At 45.4% G+C, this 16,416-nt stretch overlaps 1 protein-coding gene and 1 non-coding gene across 2 annotated transcripts; both read left to right on the top strand.

The window, feature by feature from the left end:
* The first annotated feature begins 784 nt into the window (after positions 1 to 784).
* Positions 785 to 16,330, top strand: kpnb1 (karyopherin (importin) beta 1). The gene is made up of 22 exons (XM_086089671.1): positions 785 to 1,126; positions 1,758 to 1,816; positions 6,210 to 6,392; positions 6,923 to 7,123; positions 8,569 to 8,721; positions 8,793 to 8,852; positions 8,925 to 9,014; positions 9,132 to 9,242; positions 9,476 to 9,577; positions 9,657 to 9,881; positions 9,981 to 10,172; positions 10,261 to 10,391; positions 12,040 to 12,187; positions 12,425 to 12,496; positions 12,562 to 12,706; positions 12,776 to 12,858; positions 13,377 to 13,484; positions 13,566 to 13,709; positions 14,134 to 14,239; positions 14,579 to 14,693; positions 14,789 to 14,950; positions 15,351 to 16,330. Coding segments are annotated over exons 1-22 (2,631 nt in total). The 5' UTR covers positions 785 to 1,086; the 3' UTR covers positions 15,352 to 16,330.
* LOC147181533 (small nucleolar RNA SNORA79) lies at positions 14,265 to 14,405 on the top strand. Its single transcript, XR_015093565.1, has one exon. It is a non-coding gene; the product is annotated as a small nucleolar RNA SNORA79 (small nucleolar RNA).
* Positions 16,331 to 16,416: the final 86 nt, after the last annotated feature.

Consider the following 16,416-nt stretch of genomic DNA (forward strand, 5'->3'; position numbering starts at 1 on the left):
CACTCTTAACATTCATTCATTAGAGAAAGAGCTTCTATCGGCCATAACTCACCCACAGTCACTCCAGACTCCTCATTTAGGCCAACTTTCAAGATTATGTCTCCTGTCTTTCTGTTTTGTTTGTTTTTCTTGTAATCATCAGACATCACACAAAAACACAAATAAAATAAGAGCGACTGCTAACATGTTGGGAAGTGCTCTTCTATATTGCATTGCGCTATAGCAATCATTGTTATATTCGAACATTCATTGCCCAAACTTTCCCAATCTATGAATATGAAGAATTGCAAATATTCCCACGAGTAAAAAATTGTGACGTCAACTTGGTCATCAGACGTACAGTGATGACGGTACGCGTTGTTCAAAGTAAAGTCACTTGTGTCACGAACCGATTACGTCACCACGTATTTTCCCTCGACCCTTCAAGCAAAACGAAAAGTCAAACTCCGTCATTTTGTAAACTAAAAGTAAATAAACTAAAAAACAGCAACCATCACGAGCACGCTCCTTCGCCGACAACTAGATCACACGTGTTCGCTCCGTTGCGTTCAGTGCTCCCGCTTACACCGGAGCTTGTTACGGCTGTTGGATCGCTTTTGACGTCGATACAAAACCGACGTGATGAATTAATTTCCTCATTAATACATATGTTGAATAAAACATCCAAGCCGTCCTGAATCCAGCCGAGCCTCCGGAGACTCCGAAGAAGAGCACTGGTTGGGTTTCCGCCCTGCGGCATTGACGAAGTCCGACGGTCCCTGAATGCATCGGCCGCGGTGCCATATCCTTCCGCCGGTCGGGAGCGCGCGCGGCCCAGAGGTGCGATATCCTTCCGCCGGCCGGGAGCGCGCGGCCTTTCCCTCGCGACGCAACACGAGCGAGCAAGCGATGAGAACGGGCGGCGGCGAGGCGGCTTCAGCTCACCACTTCCAGCAGCAGCAGCAACAGCAGCACGACCTTTAAGCAAGCTTTTACCAAACCGGGGAACCTCCGCCCCATCACCGAGCGGAACGAACGAACGAGTCAGTCTAAGCCAAACTCTCGACTGGCGCGCGAGCGGCTGCCGGACGCCGGCGGACGGACAGAATGGAGCTCATCACAATCCTCGAGAAAACCATCTCTCCAGGCGAGTGCCAGTCTGCATTGACCGGCTTGGTGGACGGCTCACATAGGCCGTACCGAGGCTTTCGTGGGGCCTGCGTTGTCCGGGCGGCTCCGGTCGACCGGTGAAAGTTTGGGGCTGTTTGCAAGCTAGTTAGTTAGTTAGCCAGCCGGCTAGTTAGCGTCATGCTAACCGCGACGGACGGCCTCACGGCGGCTCACTCGACTCGCCGTTCTTTGGCGTTCGGTCACTGTAAGGCCTCGGCGAACACGCGTTGAGCGTCTCTGTAGAAGTCGAATGTAGTTCTGGCGCGGACGTGTTTTCTTTTGACTTCGTGTCTTCCGCCCCTGCCCATGCCGTTAGCTGCTCGGCTAGCCCGTTAGCATTAAGCATTCAGCCGCCAACATTTTTTTTTGCAAGCATTTGGCAGGCGAGCGACATATTGGTCAATTTATGTGTCGTTAAAGCTACGTCTGATTGGTTTCTTTTCAGCTTTTATTTTGGTCTGAGTTCCGTCGAGTGGGCCGCCGGCCGGCTCGTACAAGCTGGAGTGCTTACAGGCTAGCGCACACGTTGGAGCCTCGCCATGTTTAATCTTAGTGATTTCCACAGTTTGAGAGGCGTTTTCATGGATTCATTGATTGCTTGTGTGCAGATCGGAATGAGCTGGAGGCGGCGCAGAAGTTTCTGGAGCAGGCGGCCATAGAGAACCTGGTGAGTTAGGCGCGCGGGCGGGCACGCGCGTGCGCGTAGCCCGCCCGCCGCTAGCATTAGCGTTTGTGTTAGCACTAGGACCTCCCGGCTACACCCAAAACTTGGCGTGGCTCGCTTAAGACAAGTGGGAGCACTTGCTCGGTGACTACTCAACATGGCAAAGACTATGGTTATTAGGTTATCATGTTATTAGGAATAAACACGCGTGTCAAGTTTTGTTTTTCGTTCCTGATGAAAGTTTAAAGATTAGTGTCACGCAATGCATTGTGGGCTCATGACGTCACCGGTCTAAACATTGTATACATACCAGTGTCTTGGTATCATTAACATATGCGCTAATATTTTTTTCCCTGTATAAAACCACAAACAAGCAGGGGTATTCGTTTTTTGTTTGTCTTTTTTGGCTAATAAACTAATGAAAAATGGGGGATACGCTGTTAAAAAAAAGATGAACTTACAAATGCTGCTTGTTTCCACCTTTAGTTTTCGGGGTTATATATTTATTTTGCGTAATAAAAATCCTGTTTTACAAGAAAAGCCAGGACATGAGTTTAGAGAAATCATACTTTGTGTTTGGTTGTAAAATAAACGATTTACAATGCCACTCCATATGTGTGGCGTATATATATATACATTATTATTATTATTATTTTTTTAATCACATTGCAATGTTGGGGAAACTGATCGCAATTGGATTACCGTCGAATCACATGATTCATATGCAATGAAAAGTAAATGTAAAAATAAATACGTGAGCCCAAATTGGGGGGTGTGGGGGCTATTATACATGGTACATGTAATTTTTTCGCTTTTTTAGACCATGTTTCCTGAAACCTGCAGAGCTCTGCAGGATTTAGATGTTGATTCATTAGCAAACTCTGCAGAAACCTGATAACGATGCTAATCTTCAGAATCCGTTGTAGTTTAGATGTTTACTAGATATATATTATATACATAATATATTATTCTCGCTTCTCACTGTGAATCAAAGAGCATCACGCGCTTTGCTGGTTTAACACCTGTTACTCTTTTGTAGCAAAGTCGTCGAAGGATCATGGGGATGAGTTACTGAAGTCTGGTTATTGACAACATAAGAAGCTGCTGTGTGGCAATATAGCGGGCAAAAAATACCAGCAAGTCATGAAGAACACACAGCTAGCTAGCTAGTCCTTTGTTGTGGTGATGTGAGGTGCTGCGGCTGTGCATGAATCGGTGGACACTCCAAGTAGTGGGTTGGCCGTTGTAAACTAACATTGATTCATAATTTTACCATTCGCGTCATGTTTCATTTCATATTGTCACAGTGGAACATTTTAATGTGATCTATCTCCCTTTGCGTGGGAAATGCGCAAGGGCGGTACTGACGTATGCCGTGTAATCCGGAAGTAATCTGTCTGTAAAACACCGTCATAGCAACAGTAATAATTAACTGTTTTAACGTCTACTTGTTGGCCTCACTGAATGAAGGGGACTGGTTGCCTCTCTCGCCTTCTCAGCAACAGACGAAAGGGAGTAGTTTGCGAATGTGGATGCTGGTGGACCTTGGAGATGAACTAGTTTAGGGTTAGTGAGGCGAAGCTAGTTGTAACGTGGCTACCGAGCCATTGTGGAAATGCATGCGTTTGCCTCTGTAACATCTTTGACAGCCTGTGTGCTCAGTTTACTCAGTCATGTGACCGCATGCTCCAAGCATATGTTTGTTTGGGAGTGAGAGTTTGCCAGAGGACGCCAGGGAGGGAATGTTTGTTTGCTACTTGAGCTACTGAATGCAGATGGATTTAAAATGCGCCAAAACAACATCCTTGGTTCTCCCTTTGGGCCTACTACACTGTGCGGCATCCTGGTGCTTAAAGTAAGTTACTTCTGTGGTATTTTTATGCTGTCAATGGCCAGTGGTTTCGACAACTCAATACTGTTTGATTGAATGGGATAAGTGAATATGGCTTAGTAAATGTATGAAGTGCTATTAAAGCAACTTACCACTGAAAACTAGGGATGCTCAGATTCGATACGTGGATCGGGTATCGGCCCAGATATTTGGGGAAACAATGGATCTGGTATCTGTCAAAATGGTCCTGATCCACAGAGGCCTTCGCGAGAGAGAGCGAGGGCTGGTTGGTTTCACCGCCGGCCAAGCGGGGACCTCTGCAAGAGAGAGAGTGAGGGCTGGTTGGTGTCACCACTGGCCAAGCGGGGACCTCTGCTTTTTCTGTTGCGAAGGTCCACCGCCTCCCGATCGGGGCCTGCCTCGCAGCATCCGGAAAAGACGGCCGTGTAGTAAGCGGCGACGGGGTTTGCTGAGGCGGGCGAGACAATAATAATGTAATTAATTATGCCTGTTCTAATAGTATTTTGTACATAAAGGTGCCATTTGTTGATCGTCTATTTTCTTAAACTGAAGAGCAAAAAAGCATGTAGCCTATCAATATTGCAATAATGCAGACATGACAGTGTGTATAAGTGGCGCAGGAGTCTTGGCTACATCAAACTCATTTTGAAAACCGAAGCGCTTGGAATCAGGCGAGCCCTGGCCACATTATGCACAGTTGAAACATTAACACTGCTTGAAGGTAAAAAATAAAAGTACCATCATTTAAGTAATGATTACATTCATTCAATATACATTCAATATATGCATTGAAAATATTGAATGAAAATCATAATCATAAATCAGTTTTTTACGTTGGTATGGATCGGATCGTAATGGCAGATACTGAAGCCAAAGTAACGGTTTGGAATGGTTAATGAAAAAAGTGGATAGGAGCATCCCTACTGAGAACTCATTTTACAGTATTTGATTTGGTAGCGTGTATAACGAATGAAAGTGCAAATATCGCTGGCATTTTATTCCCTGCTTTTTTTTAAAGCCAATTAAGTATAAAAATAATGACATACCCTGGGCAGCGCCATCATCCAGTAACGTAATCGCTGACATATCCGGTGAATAAACAGTCGCCTTCATTTGAATGATAATGCTTGAGGATGTCATTTAAATGCGGAAAAACGGAAAAATAGCATCGACTTCAGGAGTAATATTCCTTCAAATAATGAATATTCACACACAGGCTGAGGAAACGCATACATAACCACATGTAAGACAGCACTACTGAAAGGCACAAATTCTTCCCAATGTGTGAAAATGAGTTTCTTTATAGAATTCAATTGCAACTTTATTCTATTCTCATTGTGTGTACACCATGCATGAATTGCACCACATTGCCCCCAAAAGGCTACAACGCACAGGAACACACAGTACATTGTTCCATCCCTCACTTTTCGCGGGTGTTACCATCTACGCCGACCCGCGATAGGTGAATTTCCCAATGTTGCGGTTGTGAAAAAAAAAGAAAGTTACACTTGACAAACTGAATAATGTTCAATGTGAAGGAATGAATGGGCGCAAGGCTACGATCATTGTTTTAAGTTGAGTTTTAGTAGTTGAAACAATATTACGTTTTAAAATCTATAATTGTTTTTATTAATCGTGGTCAAACTAATGATAATTATTTTTTCCATTATCGTCCAGCCCCTAACTCCAGTGAGATTCTAAGTCCCTGTCAGAGCCAAATAACGCAGAAGGTAGTGCGTCGTAGAAGGGGAACTACTGCTCTACCACCATGACCATGCATTCATGCAGACAAGCTCTCGGTGGACTATGCTCACAAGAAGGGTTCTTGTGCGCTCGAAACATGCTTTTGCATTCAAAGCGTGCTCCTGCTTGCTTGTAATTGTGGCACGAATCTTAGGCAATACACTAGCCTGTCTGCATCTCACAGAATGCCTTGCAGTTTTTTTTGGGGGGGGGGACTTCCTGATTAAAAAGAAAATGTCCCCTTTCAATCTAACCTTATATTGAATGTATTTTCTATTGATATTGGTCATGTGTCTATCACAATACATATTGATATTGATTTATCACCTGGCCCTAGTTGTTATCACTGATCACCCATCACAACTATAGTATGATGGCTAAACTGCAAATATACACTATGTACAGTGTACATGGTTCGAGCTTCAGCCCTTGTGACCATGTTGAAGTGTCCTTGAGCAAGACACTGAACCCTGATATGCATCCAGTAGACCTGGCAGAGATTGGGTGAATGTGAGGCTTTGTAAAGCGCTTTTGGGGACTATATGGTGTTGATAAAGCAATATATAAAAAGCAGTCCTTTTACCATTTATTGTTTAGTGTACTCGGCAAATGACAAAAAGTTAACATCGGAATCCGCGCAGTTTATCAAATGACGGTAGTAGTTTGTAATTTTGATGATTGTCATGAAGCCACAATGCATCCATTGCATGTTGCAGCTGTCATTTCATGCGTGTTTCCAGAAGCAGCCTTAATGATCAATGACAGCTGAAGTAGATAATTTTTGACTTTCTGTTTCGCCAGCCAACCTTCTTGGTGGAGTTGGCCAAAGTGTTGGCCAACCCAGGCAACACGCAGGTGGCGCGTGTGGCAGCAGGACTGCAGGTGAAGAACTCTCTGACCTCCAAAGACCCGGACGTCAAAGCTCAGTACCAGCAAAGATGGCTGGCCGTGGACGCAAACGCACGCTGCCAGATCAAAAACTATGTAAGTTGTCGGGGAGGGTGGGCTTATGCCAGGAAAATTGAGAGAATACCTGAAGACAAAGCAACTGGCACAGTTTTTAGTCTTTGATCCAAGTAGAGCTTTCAAGGCCTTTGATGCTCCCTAAAGAGTAGACGCATCAGTGTTACTGCACACCTGGGCCACCTTACTTTGTGACCCAGTATTGCGGCAATACTGAATACTCTCTGTACTTCTGAGTTGAGGTCCTAAATATCTATTTTGTTCTAGTGGCTTGTGTGCTGTGGCACTAGAGTGGCTACCTAATCTTACACAAATTCCGTATGTGTCTTCAAAATAATTGGCAACTAAAGATGGTTCTAATTTCAATGTAAATGGATGAGATCAAGATGGGTTTATACAGCCAAATGGTCCAACTGTGAAACGGCATGGGGGAAGCGCAGGAGGGTGGTGACCCTCTTCCCCCACTTTTGGGGGTCCCTCAACACAAAGAATAAGCATTCACCGTTGAAGGCCATACACCTCAAATGTCTTCCCTTGTCCGCGCCTCTCAGGTTCTGCAGACGTTGGGCACCGAGACGTACCGGCCCAGTTCGGCGTCGCAGTGCGTGGCTGGCATCGCCTGCGCTGAGATCCCGGTCCACCAATGGCCCGAACTCATCCCACAGCTGGTGACAAACGTGACGGGCCCGTCCAGCACCGAGCATATGAAGGAGTCCACCCTAGAGGCCATCGGCTACATCTGCCAGGACATTGTGAGTGGCCGCCTGCAATCAGCAGCCATCAGCAAATACAAGTATCGCCACTTGACTCTTTGTTTCTTTTGACTTAGAATCCCTAAATTTAAAACAGAATAAGAGCATTACACTTTGCTGCTTCATTCAGCATTAAAGCTGCTGAACACAGAAAATTGAATTTTAAATGACTACTGCCACCTGTGGCCATGAAATGAACACCCTTCTTCACATACACAATGCACACATGCGGTCACATCCACAGACATGGGCGGGAAATTCAAACCCGAATCCAGTCTGAAAAATGTTGGCCAGAGACTTGCAGAAGTTTTTATTGTGCTGAAGCCTGTATCTCACCGAGCGCTGCAGGCTTGCAAGTGTGCGCGCATGTAGCGAGTGTTGCGTTTTTTGATAGGCTTCCTTCAGTGTTGCAAAACATTGCAAAGCCTCTTACCACACTCTCTCAAGCCCTCTTTATATCCTCTCAAATCTTTTTTTCTTGTCGTAGAGAAATTTGTTCAAATTATGAAGATGTGTTTGCCTAGCTTGTCACTGTAATGTTTTGTTAATTCAAAACTCAAATGCTTTTATTTTGTAATGGTACTAAAGTGCTGAGAGTGCATGTAGAGAACAGGGAAGAAAGAAAAAGCGGCAACGCTAAGAAAGGAAAAGCTGGTCGAGTGCGTGTGACTATTTTTTAAAATAAATATACATAACAGTACACATTGTTTGTATTTTAATCACTAGACACACTGGCTATGGAAAGAGATGTCAAAGATGTCGTATAAAAAAATAAGCCACTTATGACACCACAAATAAGTTTTTACCGCAACAGCAAGATAAGTCGTTCACTATTGTCTCTCTTTGAGTAGCCATGTTGAATTGACTCTGTATCCGCTCACCGCTACTGTTTACTCACAGACTTGCATACGAATATTTTATATTTCATATGTACATCCGTGTGTTTACTACTCTTCCACACATTTCCCGCTTTTATGACGCCACGTCTGCTCTTTGCTGATTTGATCTTTTCACTGTCTGGTAAGGTTTTCCCCTCATCAGAAATGCGCTTGATGCCGACAGTGACCAGACTCAATCTGCTGGTTACAGCGATGAGTCTGCTTTCCAGGCTAGAAAAAAACAGGAATGGCAGTAAGATGGATTAACAGCGGTAGAAGTTTACAGTGGTGGCTCATTTGGGCCACCATTGGTTAACCTAAGTTGGCCTGACAGTCACGTGGTGGCCATTAATGTCGACATCTGTGGTCCTAATTTTTATTTATTGTTGATACTTCATTTTCATTCTAAATTGTCAATTTGTTTCATATTGGAGTAGTATTTGTTTACAGCACCTTGTTGCAAATGGAGTTGAGCTGAGTAAAAAAAAAAGTTTTCAGTAGGAGGAGTTGAATGAGTACTTTTACTGGAGCCTTTGTGTGACGCTGGCTTTTTTTTTTTGTCCGCAGGATCCTGAGCAGCTTCAAGAAAACGCCAACCAGATCCTGACGGCCATTATCCAAGGCATGAGGAAGGAAGAGCCCAGCAACAACGTGAAACTGGCCGCCACCAACGCGCTCCTCAACTCCCTGGAGTTCACCAAAGCCAACTTTGACAAGGAGGTGCGCTGCCACTAAGTTGCCACCGCTAAGTTGCCCGCTCAGTTGCTCATCTTCGGCCGTGTGTCACGCAGACGGAGAGACATGTCATCATGCAGGTGGTGTGTGAGGCCACGCAGTGTCCGGACACACGAGTGAGTAACTTCGGGACCACTGAAACTTCACGTCGAGCCACACGCAGCTGATAATGTGATCCGTCTCTTTAGGTGCGGGTGGCGGCCCTTCAGAACTTGGTCAAGATTATGTCTTTGTACTATCAGTACATGGAGGCCTACATGGGCCCAGCCCTGTTTGCGGTAAGAATGGCCGCAAGCCAAATTAGTGACCAATGTCAGTGGTCCATAATGGTACATACATGCAACTTGGTGGCGCAAGTCTGCGGTGAACAAACTTCGATCTGTGTGTCTTCCCAGATCACCATCGAGGCGATGAAGAGCGAGATCGACGAGGTGGCGCTGCAGGGCATCGAGTTCTGGTCCAACGTGTGTGACGAGGAAATGGACCTTGCTATTGAGGCGTCTGAGGTTTGTGAGCGTGTCCTGACAATGCGTTAATAATCAATGGCCACTAGAAAATTGAATGGACCCTATGTTCATTCATTTGACTGTTGGTCCACTACATAATATTGAATTGTTTTGTGTTCACAGTCAACTATGTAGTCCACTACATTAAAATCCCTTTTTAGTGATCAGAAAGTAGGGATTGAGTGAATGAGTGAACGCGGGATGCCCTGTTGTCCTTGGGTTTTGTTCACCAGGCATCGGAGCAGGGTCGTCCCCCAGAACACACCAGTAAGTTCTACGCCAAGGGGGCGCTGCAGTACCTGGTCCCCATCTTGACGCAGACCCTCATCAAGCAGGTAATGTTGGGCCTTCGGTTTTTCCTTTCTTTCTCCTTCCACCTGGCTCGCTTTCTTAACGTTTGTCGGCGGCGTTCAGGATGAGAATGACGACGACGACGACTGGAACCCGTGCAAGGCGGCGGGCGTTTGCCTGATGCTGCTGTCCACATGCTGCGAGGATGACGTGGTGCCACACATCCTGCCCTTCATCAAAGAGCACATCAAACACCCCGACTGGCGCTATCGCGACGCCTCCGTCATGGCCTTTGGCTCCATCCTGGAAGGACCCGAGCCCAACCAGCTCAAACCACTCGTCATCCAGGTGGGTCAAAGAGCCGCATGCCAACCTTTATTGAGCCACGATGAACTGTCGAGAAATAGAGGTTGGCTGGCTGTGAGAGTTTGATTTTGTTTCGCTCAGGCGATGCCGATGTTGATTGAGCTGATGAAGGACCCGGGCGTGGTGGTGAGGGACACCACTGCGTGGACGGTGGGTCGCATCTGCGAGCTTCTGCCCGAGGCAGTCATCAATGAAGTCTACCTGACGCCGCTGCTGCAGTGCCTGATCGAGGGCCTGGGCGCTGAGCCGCGGGTCGCCAACAACGTGTGCTGGGTAAGCGGGCGGGGGCGCGGCGATCCGACGGGCTGTTGTTGCGTGCCGTGTTGAGAAGCTGACACGTGGCCTGCACTCATACCCTCAGGCCTTCTCGTCTCTGGCGGAGGCAGCGTACGAGGCCACGGAGGCGGCCGAGGATCAGGAGGAGCCCAGCACGTACTGCCTGTCGTCCTCTTTTGAGCTCATCGTCCAGAAGCTGCTGGAGACGACAGACAGGTCAGTCTTGGGCCCACTGCACTGCTTCTCAAAAGCCATTTGCTCAAAATTAGTATGTATCATTTAGAAAAGATCATTTCTGCGTTTGGGGACTGATGGATGCACCAAGAAAACAAACTAGGGCTGTAACAAAAAACATTTGAATCAGAAAATCAGTTTGGAAGTTTTTTGAAGGGAATCAAATCCTTTCACTCTATAATCGAGATACGTATTGAAATGTCTTTTATTGGAGATCTTCTGACGTAACTTACTGATAACGTCATTATGTCAGATGACACAACATCGCGTCATACCCTTGCCAACCAAGACGTACCATATTAAATAAAATCTGAATCCCACTGAATACACCCCTCCTTGAATCATATCACACCCCATGTATGGCAAAATACGTATCAGAATAGGGGTGCAACGGATCACAAAAGTCACGGATCGGGCGACTGGTTTGAGTCACGGATCGGATCGTTTTTCAGATCAGCCACACACAAAAAAGAAGATAAATAGTACTTTGTCTTCGTTAATTTTGTAAAATGATTTCCCTCATTAAATACATTTTAAAAAATCAATTCAAAATGTCTAATAGAGCCATTTAGGAACACAACTTTAAGTGCAATATGAGGCAGAAACATTTTTATTTTATTTGTGTTCCTTGACATTTTGAGTTGAATGTTTTTCTTTTTTAAATGAACAAAAGTATTTTATAAAATAAATGAAGACTGTTCTATTAATCTTTTTTTTTTAAATAATGAAAATACCTCAGTAGTACAATTTGAGGCACATTCCCTTCCTTTAAACATGGAGAGTGAATTGCAAAGTAGCCTTCATCCACAATATTGAAAAATAATTAAAGCCAGGTACCAGCTGTCAAACTCATTTACTGCTACTAGCCAGGCACCCGTTGGTAATGCTAACATAACAGCTAGCTGCTAGCCACGTACGTTGGAGACTTCTGCCATATCATACAATGATGGCGTAATTAATTAGTGGTTTCTTAGCGTCCTAAATTAGCGTTTGGATATAAGTTCGGGGTAGTTTTGTTGATAATCGCAACTTTAATGTCAATCTACGATTAAAAAAATAAAAAATAAATAATAATAATAATTCTGAGTGTCTAAAAAGAAAGTCAAGTTAGCCATCACGCCACGACGTCGGCCAACTTTAAAGTAAAAGTCTACTAAGGCTATTTGCATTGCAGTCTATGTATTATTTGGCAAACTTTATTTTGAACAATGAAATTTAAATTGAGTGTTTCAGCTTCCTTGACACGTCTGAATGTGGTATCCACTGTGAATGCGCACTTTGTTGTTGTTTTTCTCCCACCAACCAATCCATGGATCGTCCATGACCTGAACCTGATCCGAACCGACCACGGATCAATGATGATCCGTTGCACCGCTAGTATCGAATCATCTTTTATTGGAGAGATACACCACCGTTAAAAGAAATGATGTAACTCTTCCTCCCTACCTTAGCTTTGGGCCAATTAAAAGCGGTAATGATTTTGAGGTCACATAAATGGGACATCGCTGCATAGATTGGACATTTCTAGCTCTTATAAAGGGTTTCTGGCTCGAGAAGCCCTGGGTTCGGCGGATCGCATGAGTCTCGCTTTTAGTCAAATGGCGTCATGTTGCTGTTGCTCGTTGCGCAGACCCGACGGCCATCAGAACAACCTGCGCTCCGCCGCCTACGAGGCATTGATGGAGATTGTGAAGAACAGCGCCAAGGACTGTTACCCTGCCGTGCAGAAGACCACCTTGGTCATCATGGAGAGGCTGCAGCAGGTCTTACAGATGGAGGTAAGAATTCCTTTTTGCATTTTTAGTGAGCTATTTGGATTCCTATGCAAGTATGGATTTTTTTTTTTATTAATGTTTTATTGTAAGGCATTTGAAAGTGCTACGACAATAAGTACTGTTCAATGTTCTTGGTGAATACGTGATTCTAATTAGACTGACATCAAATTAAGTCCTGCATGATGATGATGATGATGATGATGACGATGATGATGATGATGCAACTTCCTGTGTCCACAGTCTCACATCCAGAGCACCTCAGACAGACTCCAGTTCAATGACCTTCAGTCACTGCTGTGTGCCACACTCCAGGTGAGCAATTGTTCATCTTCGCGCCCGCCGCCGCCACCTAACGCTTTGGCGTGCCCATTTTCCAGAATGTTTTGCGGAAGGTGCAACATCAGGACGCGCTACAGATCTCGGATGTGGTGATGGCCTCACTGCTCCGGATGTTTCAGAGCACGGCCGGTTCCGGAGGCGTGCAGCAGGAGGCGCTCATGGCCGTCTCCACCCTTGTTGAAGGTAATGCCGGTCAGCGCAACACGACTTGTTTCTTCTGACTTTAGATTAATTTGTCATTTGGTCTTCCAGTTCTCGGACCAGAATTCCAGAAGTACATGGAGGCCTTCAAGCCTTTTCTCACCATTGGCCTCAAGAATTACGCGGAGTATCAGGTAGGATTGCTTTGTTTGAATGAATGAGGGCATTTGGGTGTGCTGCAACTGTACCACAAACGTGTCAACCTTTTGTGAGCCGTCTATTGTCCAAAATCTTCAGATTTTTGAATTGACATAAGTAAGTAACATTATAAAACGGTAAACAAAATGTCAGATTTAATGTCAAATACAGAAATGTTCTTAGAATAGATTTTATTATGCAGCAAAGACAATGTTTTGATAGGATATTAATTTGGTCAGATGTTTGAGTTTGGAAAAAGTGTTTGTTTTTTTCACAACACTTCTGACTAAAAGTAGTGACCATTATGTCCAAATAGTTTGAACCATGTGTGATAGGCAGGATGCTGGTAGGTGTCAAAATGCTGCCAGTCAGCTTTTATGTTTGAACTCTTTAGTTGTCTGTAAAGTAATTGGATTATAACGTCAACGGAGCAAATTGTCTTCTCGCTACCAGTCTGTGTATTGAGAGCAAGCTTTGCCAGCTGCACTTTGGATTGAGGAATGTTTTGTTGAAGGTGTGCCTGGCCACCGTGGGGTTGGTGAGCGACCTGTGCCGAGCACTGTCATCCAACGTCCTCATCTACTGCGACGAGATCATGCAGCTCCTCCTGGAGAATCTGGGGGTGAGTGGCGAAGCCCCGACAATTCCCCGCCTCCTCTCCCCTCGCCCCACCTTGTCTTGATGTGTTTTTACGCACATGCAGAACGAGAATGTCCATCGGTCGGTGAAGCCGCAAATTCTGTCGGTGTTCGGCGACATCGCCATGGCCATCGGAGGAGAGTTCAAGAAGTACCTGGAGATCGTACTGGACACGCTGCAGCAGGCGTCGCAGGCTCAAGTGGATAAGGTGAGTTGCCCGTCGCGTTCCAGCGCTGCGCCGTGATGCAGGGCGCGCAAAGAGATAGCAAAGAAATGCGATGGAACCTTAAAAGGGTATCAACATGTTTTTACAGCTTCAATCTACAGATTGTCACTTAATGTTTTTTTTTTTTTTTTTTTTTTTTTTTTTTTGCTGCTTTGTATTATTTATTTTTTTCCTCTGTTGTAAAACAAATACAAAAAGGCAAAGTATTAATAATCCAGTCAAATGTTCTGGTTGTAATCTGTAACGCTTGAAGCAAAAAAAAGAAAAAGTTCTTGTATATTTCTTAGTCATTGTTATAATTTGATTCTGTCAAATATGGGAACAATTCATCTCGGTGGTGCCCTTCGGCAGAGCATTGCAACGTGTTTGACATGAAGGGTTAACGAAAACTGCGTGTGTGTGTCAGACTGACTACGACATGGTGGACTACCTGAACGGGCTCCGCGAGGGCTGTCTGGAGGCGTACACCGGCATCATTCAGGGGCTCAAGGGCGACCAGGAGAACGTCCACCGTAAGTGCTCCGCCCATCCCACGCGTGATGTCAGTTCCGCTTTCTGTCTGCAGTCCAACAGGAAGCTTTAATGACATCACAGAGAAGTTTGGGCCTTTTTCACCCAGAAAGCTGCCGGCCTGGCGCCAAAACACACGGCTTGCTGGTTTTGCGGGACCCGACAAAACTGTCATTTTGCTGGGGGAGGGGATTATATAACTATATTATATCAAAATGCCTTTGTAGTGATGAGGGAGTAGGGAACAAAAAAAATCTAAATCAGTTTCTCGTTCCCGGACGAGGGCCGCTATTTCAAGATTGCATATATTGAGTGAAAATGATCTTGTGTTGTGGCACCAGCGGATGTGATGCTGGTGCAGCCTCGCGTGGAGTTCATCCTGTCCTTCATCCATCACATCGCCGAGGATGACGACCACTCTGACGTGGTCGTGGCCAACGCTGCCGGACTCATCGGGTAAGATGTTCACAAGCACACGTGCGCTTCCTCTTCTTCTACTCGCTTGCTCGGCAACTTTGAGAAAATGTGGCCCAAATGTGTGTGCGCATCAGCGACCTGTGCACGGCATTTGGCAAAGATGTGATGAAGCTGGTGGAAACTCGGCCGCTCATCAACGACCTACTGACGGAAGGACGGCGCTCCAAAACCAGCCGGACCAAAATGTTGGCCACCTGGGCCACCAAGGAGCTACGCAAGCTCAAGAGCCAGGCCTGGTCAGTAAAAGTTCATCCATCATTTTGTTACAGAAATCACTCGTAATGTCAACTCATTGTGACCTTAACACTGATTGTACCTCATAGTTAAAAAAATTAAAATAAAGTCCAGTGTGCAACAGTACTACCATGGTGTTGCACTAGCCATGCACATCTCATAAATGAGATCTGATTGTGATTTCATACACTTGCAGTACACTGAAATAAAAAATGTTGTGCCCATTTTCTGATGGGCCCGAACCATAAGACAAATTTCTGCACTGTCAATTTGAAATAATGTCCTGTTTTTGAACAAAGCCATAGAAATTAAAGTCCCCAATCGCAATCAAAATGGACACATTAAAATTGTTAGTTGCAGTTCCTCGTACTTGTTCACTAAATGTTTGTTTGTGTGTGTTAGATGCGTTTGGCGTGATGGGTTAGCGGCACGTGTGCATTGGACGTCTGAATGGACGTTGAGGACAAAATGGATGACGTCGTCTGCCTGGCGACACCTCAACTTGATTGACGTGAGATGATGATGATGATGACGACGACGACGAGTGTCTGTGTATGAGAGATGATGACATCACCACCTTGCGGTCTGCCGGGCCCCTCCTTTCCTCCTCCTCTTGCCCCCCCCTTGACAGCCTGTGGACAACTCCGACTTCTCCCTTAAATAAAAGCCCCGCCCACGTCATGCCCAGCCTCCCAGTTGCATTGCCGTGACGACCCTGCCAATGGGGGAGGGCCTAAAATCAAACTTTTTGTTGCTTTGGCAATTGAGCACAAGAGCGCCACGTACAGACAACAGAGCCCCTCAGCCTCCATACCCCCCAACCCCCCCATCCGTAGACCCATAACGGACTCGGCACCAAGTATTTTCACAATAAAAGCACTTGAGGGGTGAGTGCCAAAGAAAACGGCTGCACTTGTTTGGATTTTGGGTCACTCGAAACAATTTTGCTTGAGAATTGAAGACATTTGTTAAAGCTTCTATTTTTCCATTCTGACAGAAAAAGAACAAAAAAACTAAATCATCTGAAACATTCCCCTAGCACGTGTCTTTCACTTTGCTTTGAACACCTTGGACTCACTTCGGACTCTGAACTTTGACCCTTTTTCACGCTGTCTTTTTGGGCTGTTTTATATGCGGCAAAGAACATTGACTTTTTTTTTTTTTTTGGGCCGCTGCTCGCCAACAGGAGGTTGTGTTGGAGCGTTTGGACCCGCCCACTTCCGGTCCTAACACCCAGCTAAGCTTCCTTCTGGGGCTTTTATTTTGGTGAGCTGTGGCAGCTGTTGGGAGAACAAACTTTCTCTGTTGACATGTTCAACTTGAGTTGTCATTGACTTTCATTTCTTATTGAGTGAACTAATAAAAGTCTATATTGTACCAAAGTTTGGGCGCCTTCCTTCACACACTAGCTGTGTGTCCAAATTTACAAGGCCGGGAGTGATGTCATGCAGCCGGCAAATTCGGCCTT

This window comes from Leptonotus elevatus, chromosome 1 (genome assembly GCF_054856555.1).
Source record: "Leptonotus elevatus isolate MCC_2025b chromosome 1, RoL_Lele_1.0, whole genome shotgun sequence".
Classification (NCBI taxonomy): Eukaryota; Metazoa; Chordata; class Actinopteri; order Syngnathiformes; family Syngnathidae; genus Leptonotus; species Leptonotus elevatus.

What these genes read in the sequence shown, in the direction of transcription:
- kpnb1 (XM_086089671.1), top strand. Translation starts at nt 1,087, where the DNA reads ATGGAGCTCATCACAATCCTCGAGAAAACCATCTCTCCAG. An exon ending in TGGGCCCAGCCCTGTTTGCG is followed by an intron (nt 9,015 to 9,131) that starts GTAAGAATGGCC and finishes GTGTCTTCCCAG; the next exon opens with ATCACCATCGAGGCGATGAA. An exon ending in AGAATTACGCGGAGTATCAG is followed by an intron (nt 12,859 to 13,376) that starts GTAGGATTGCTT and finishes GTTTTGTTGAAG; the next exon opens with GTGTGCCTGGCCACCGTGGG.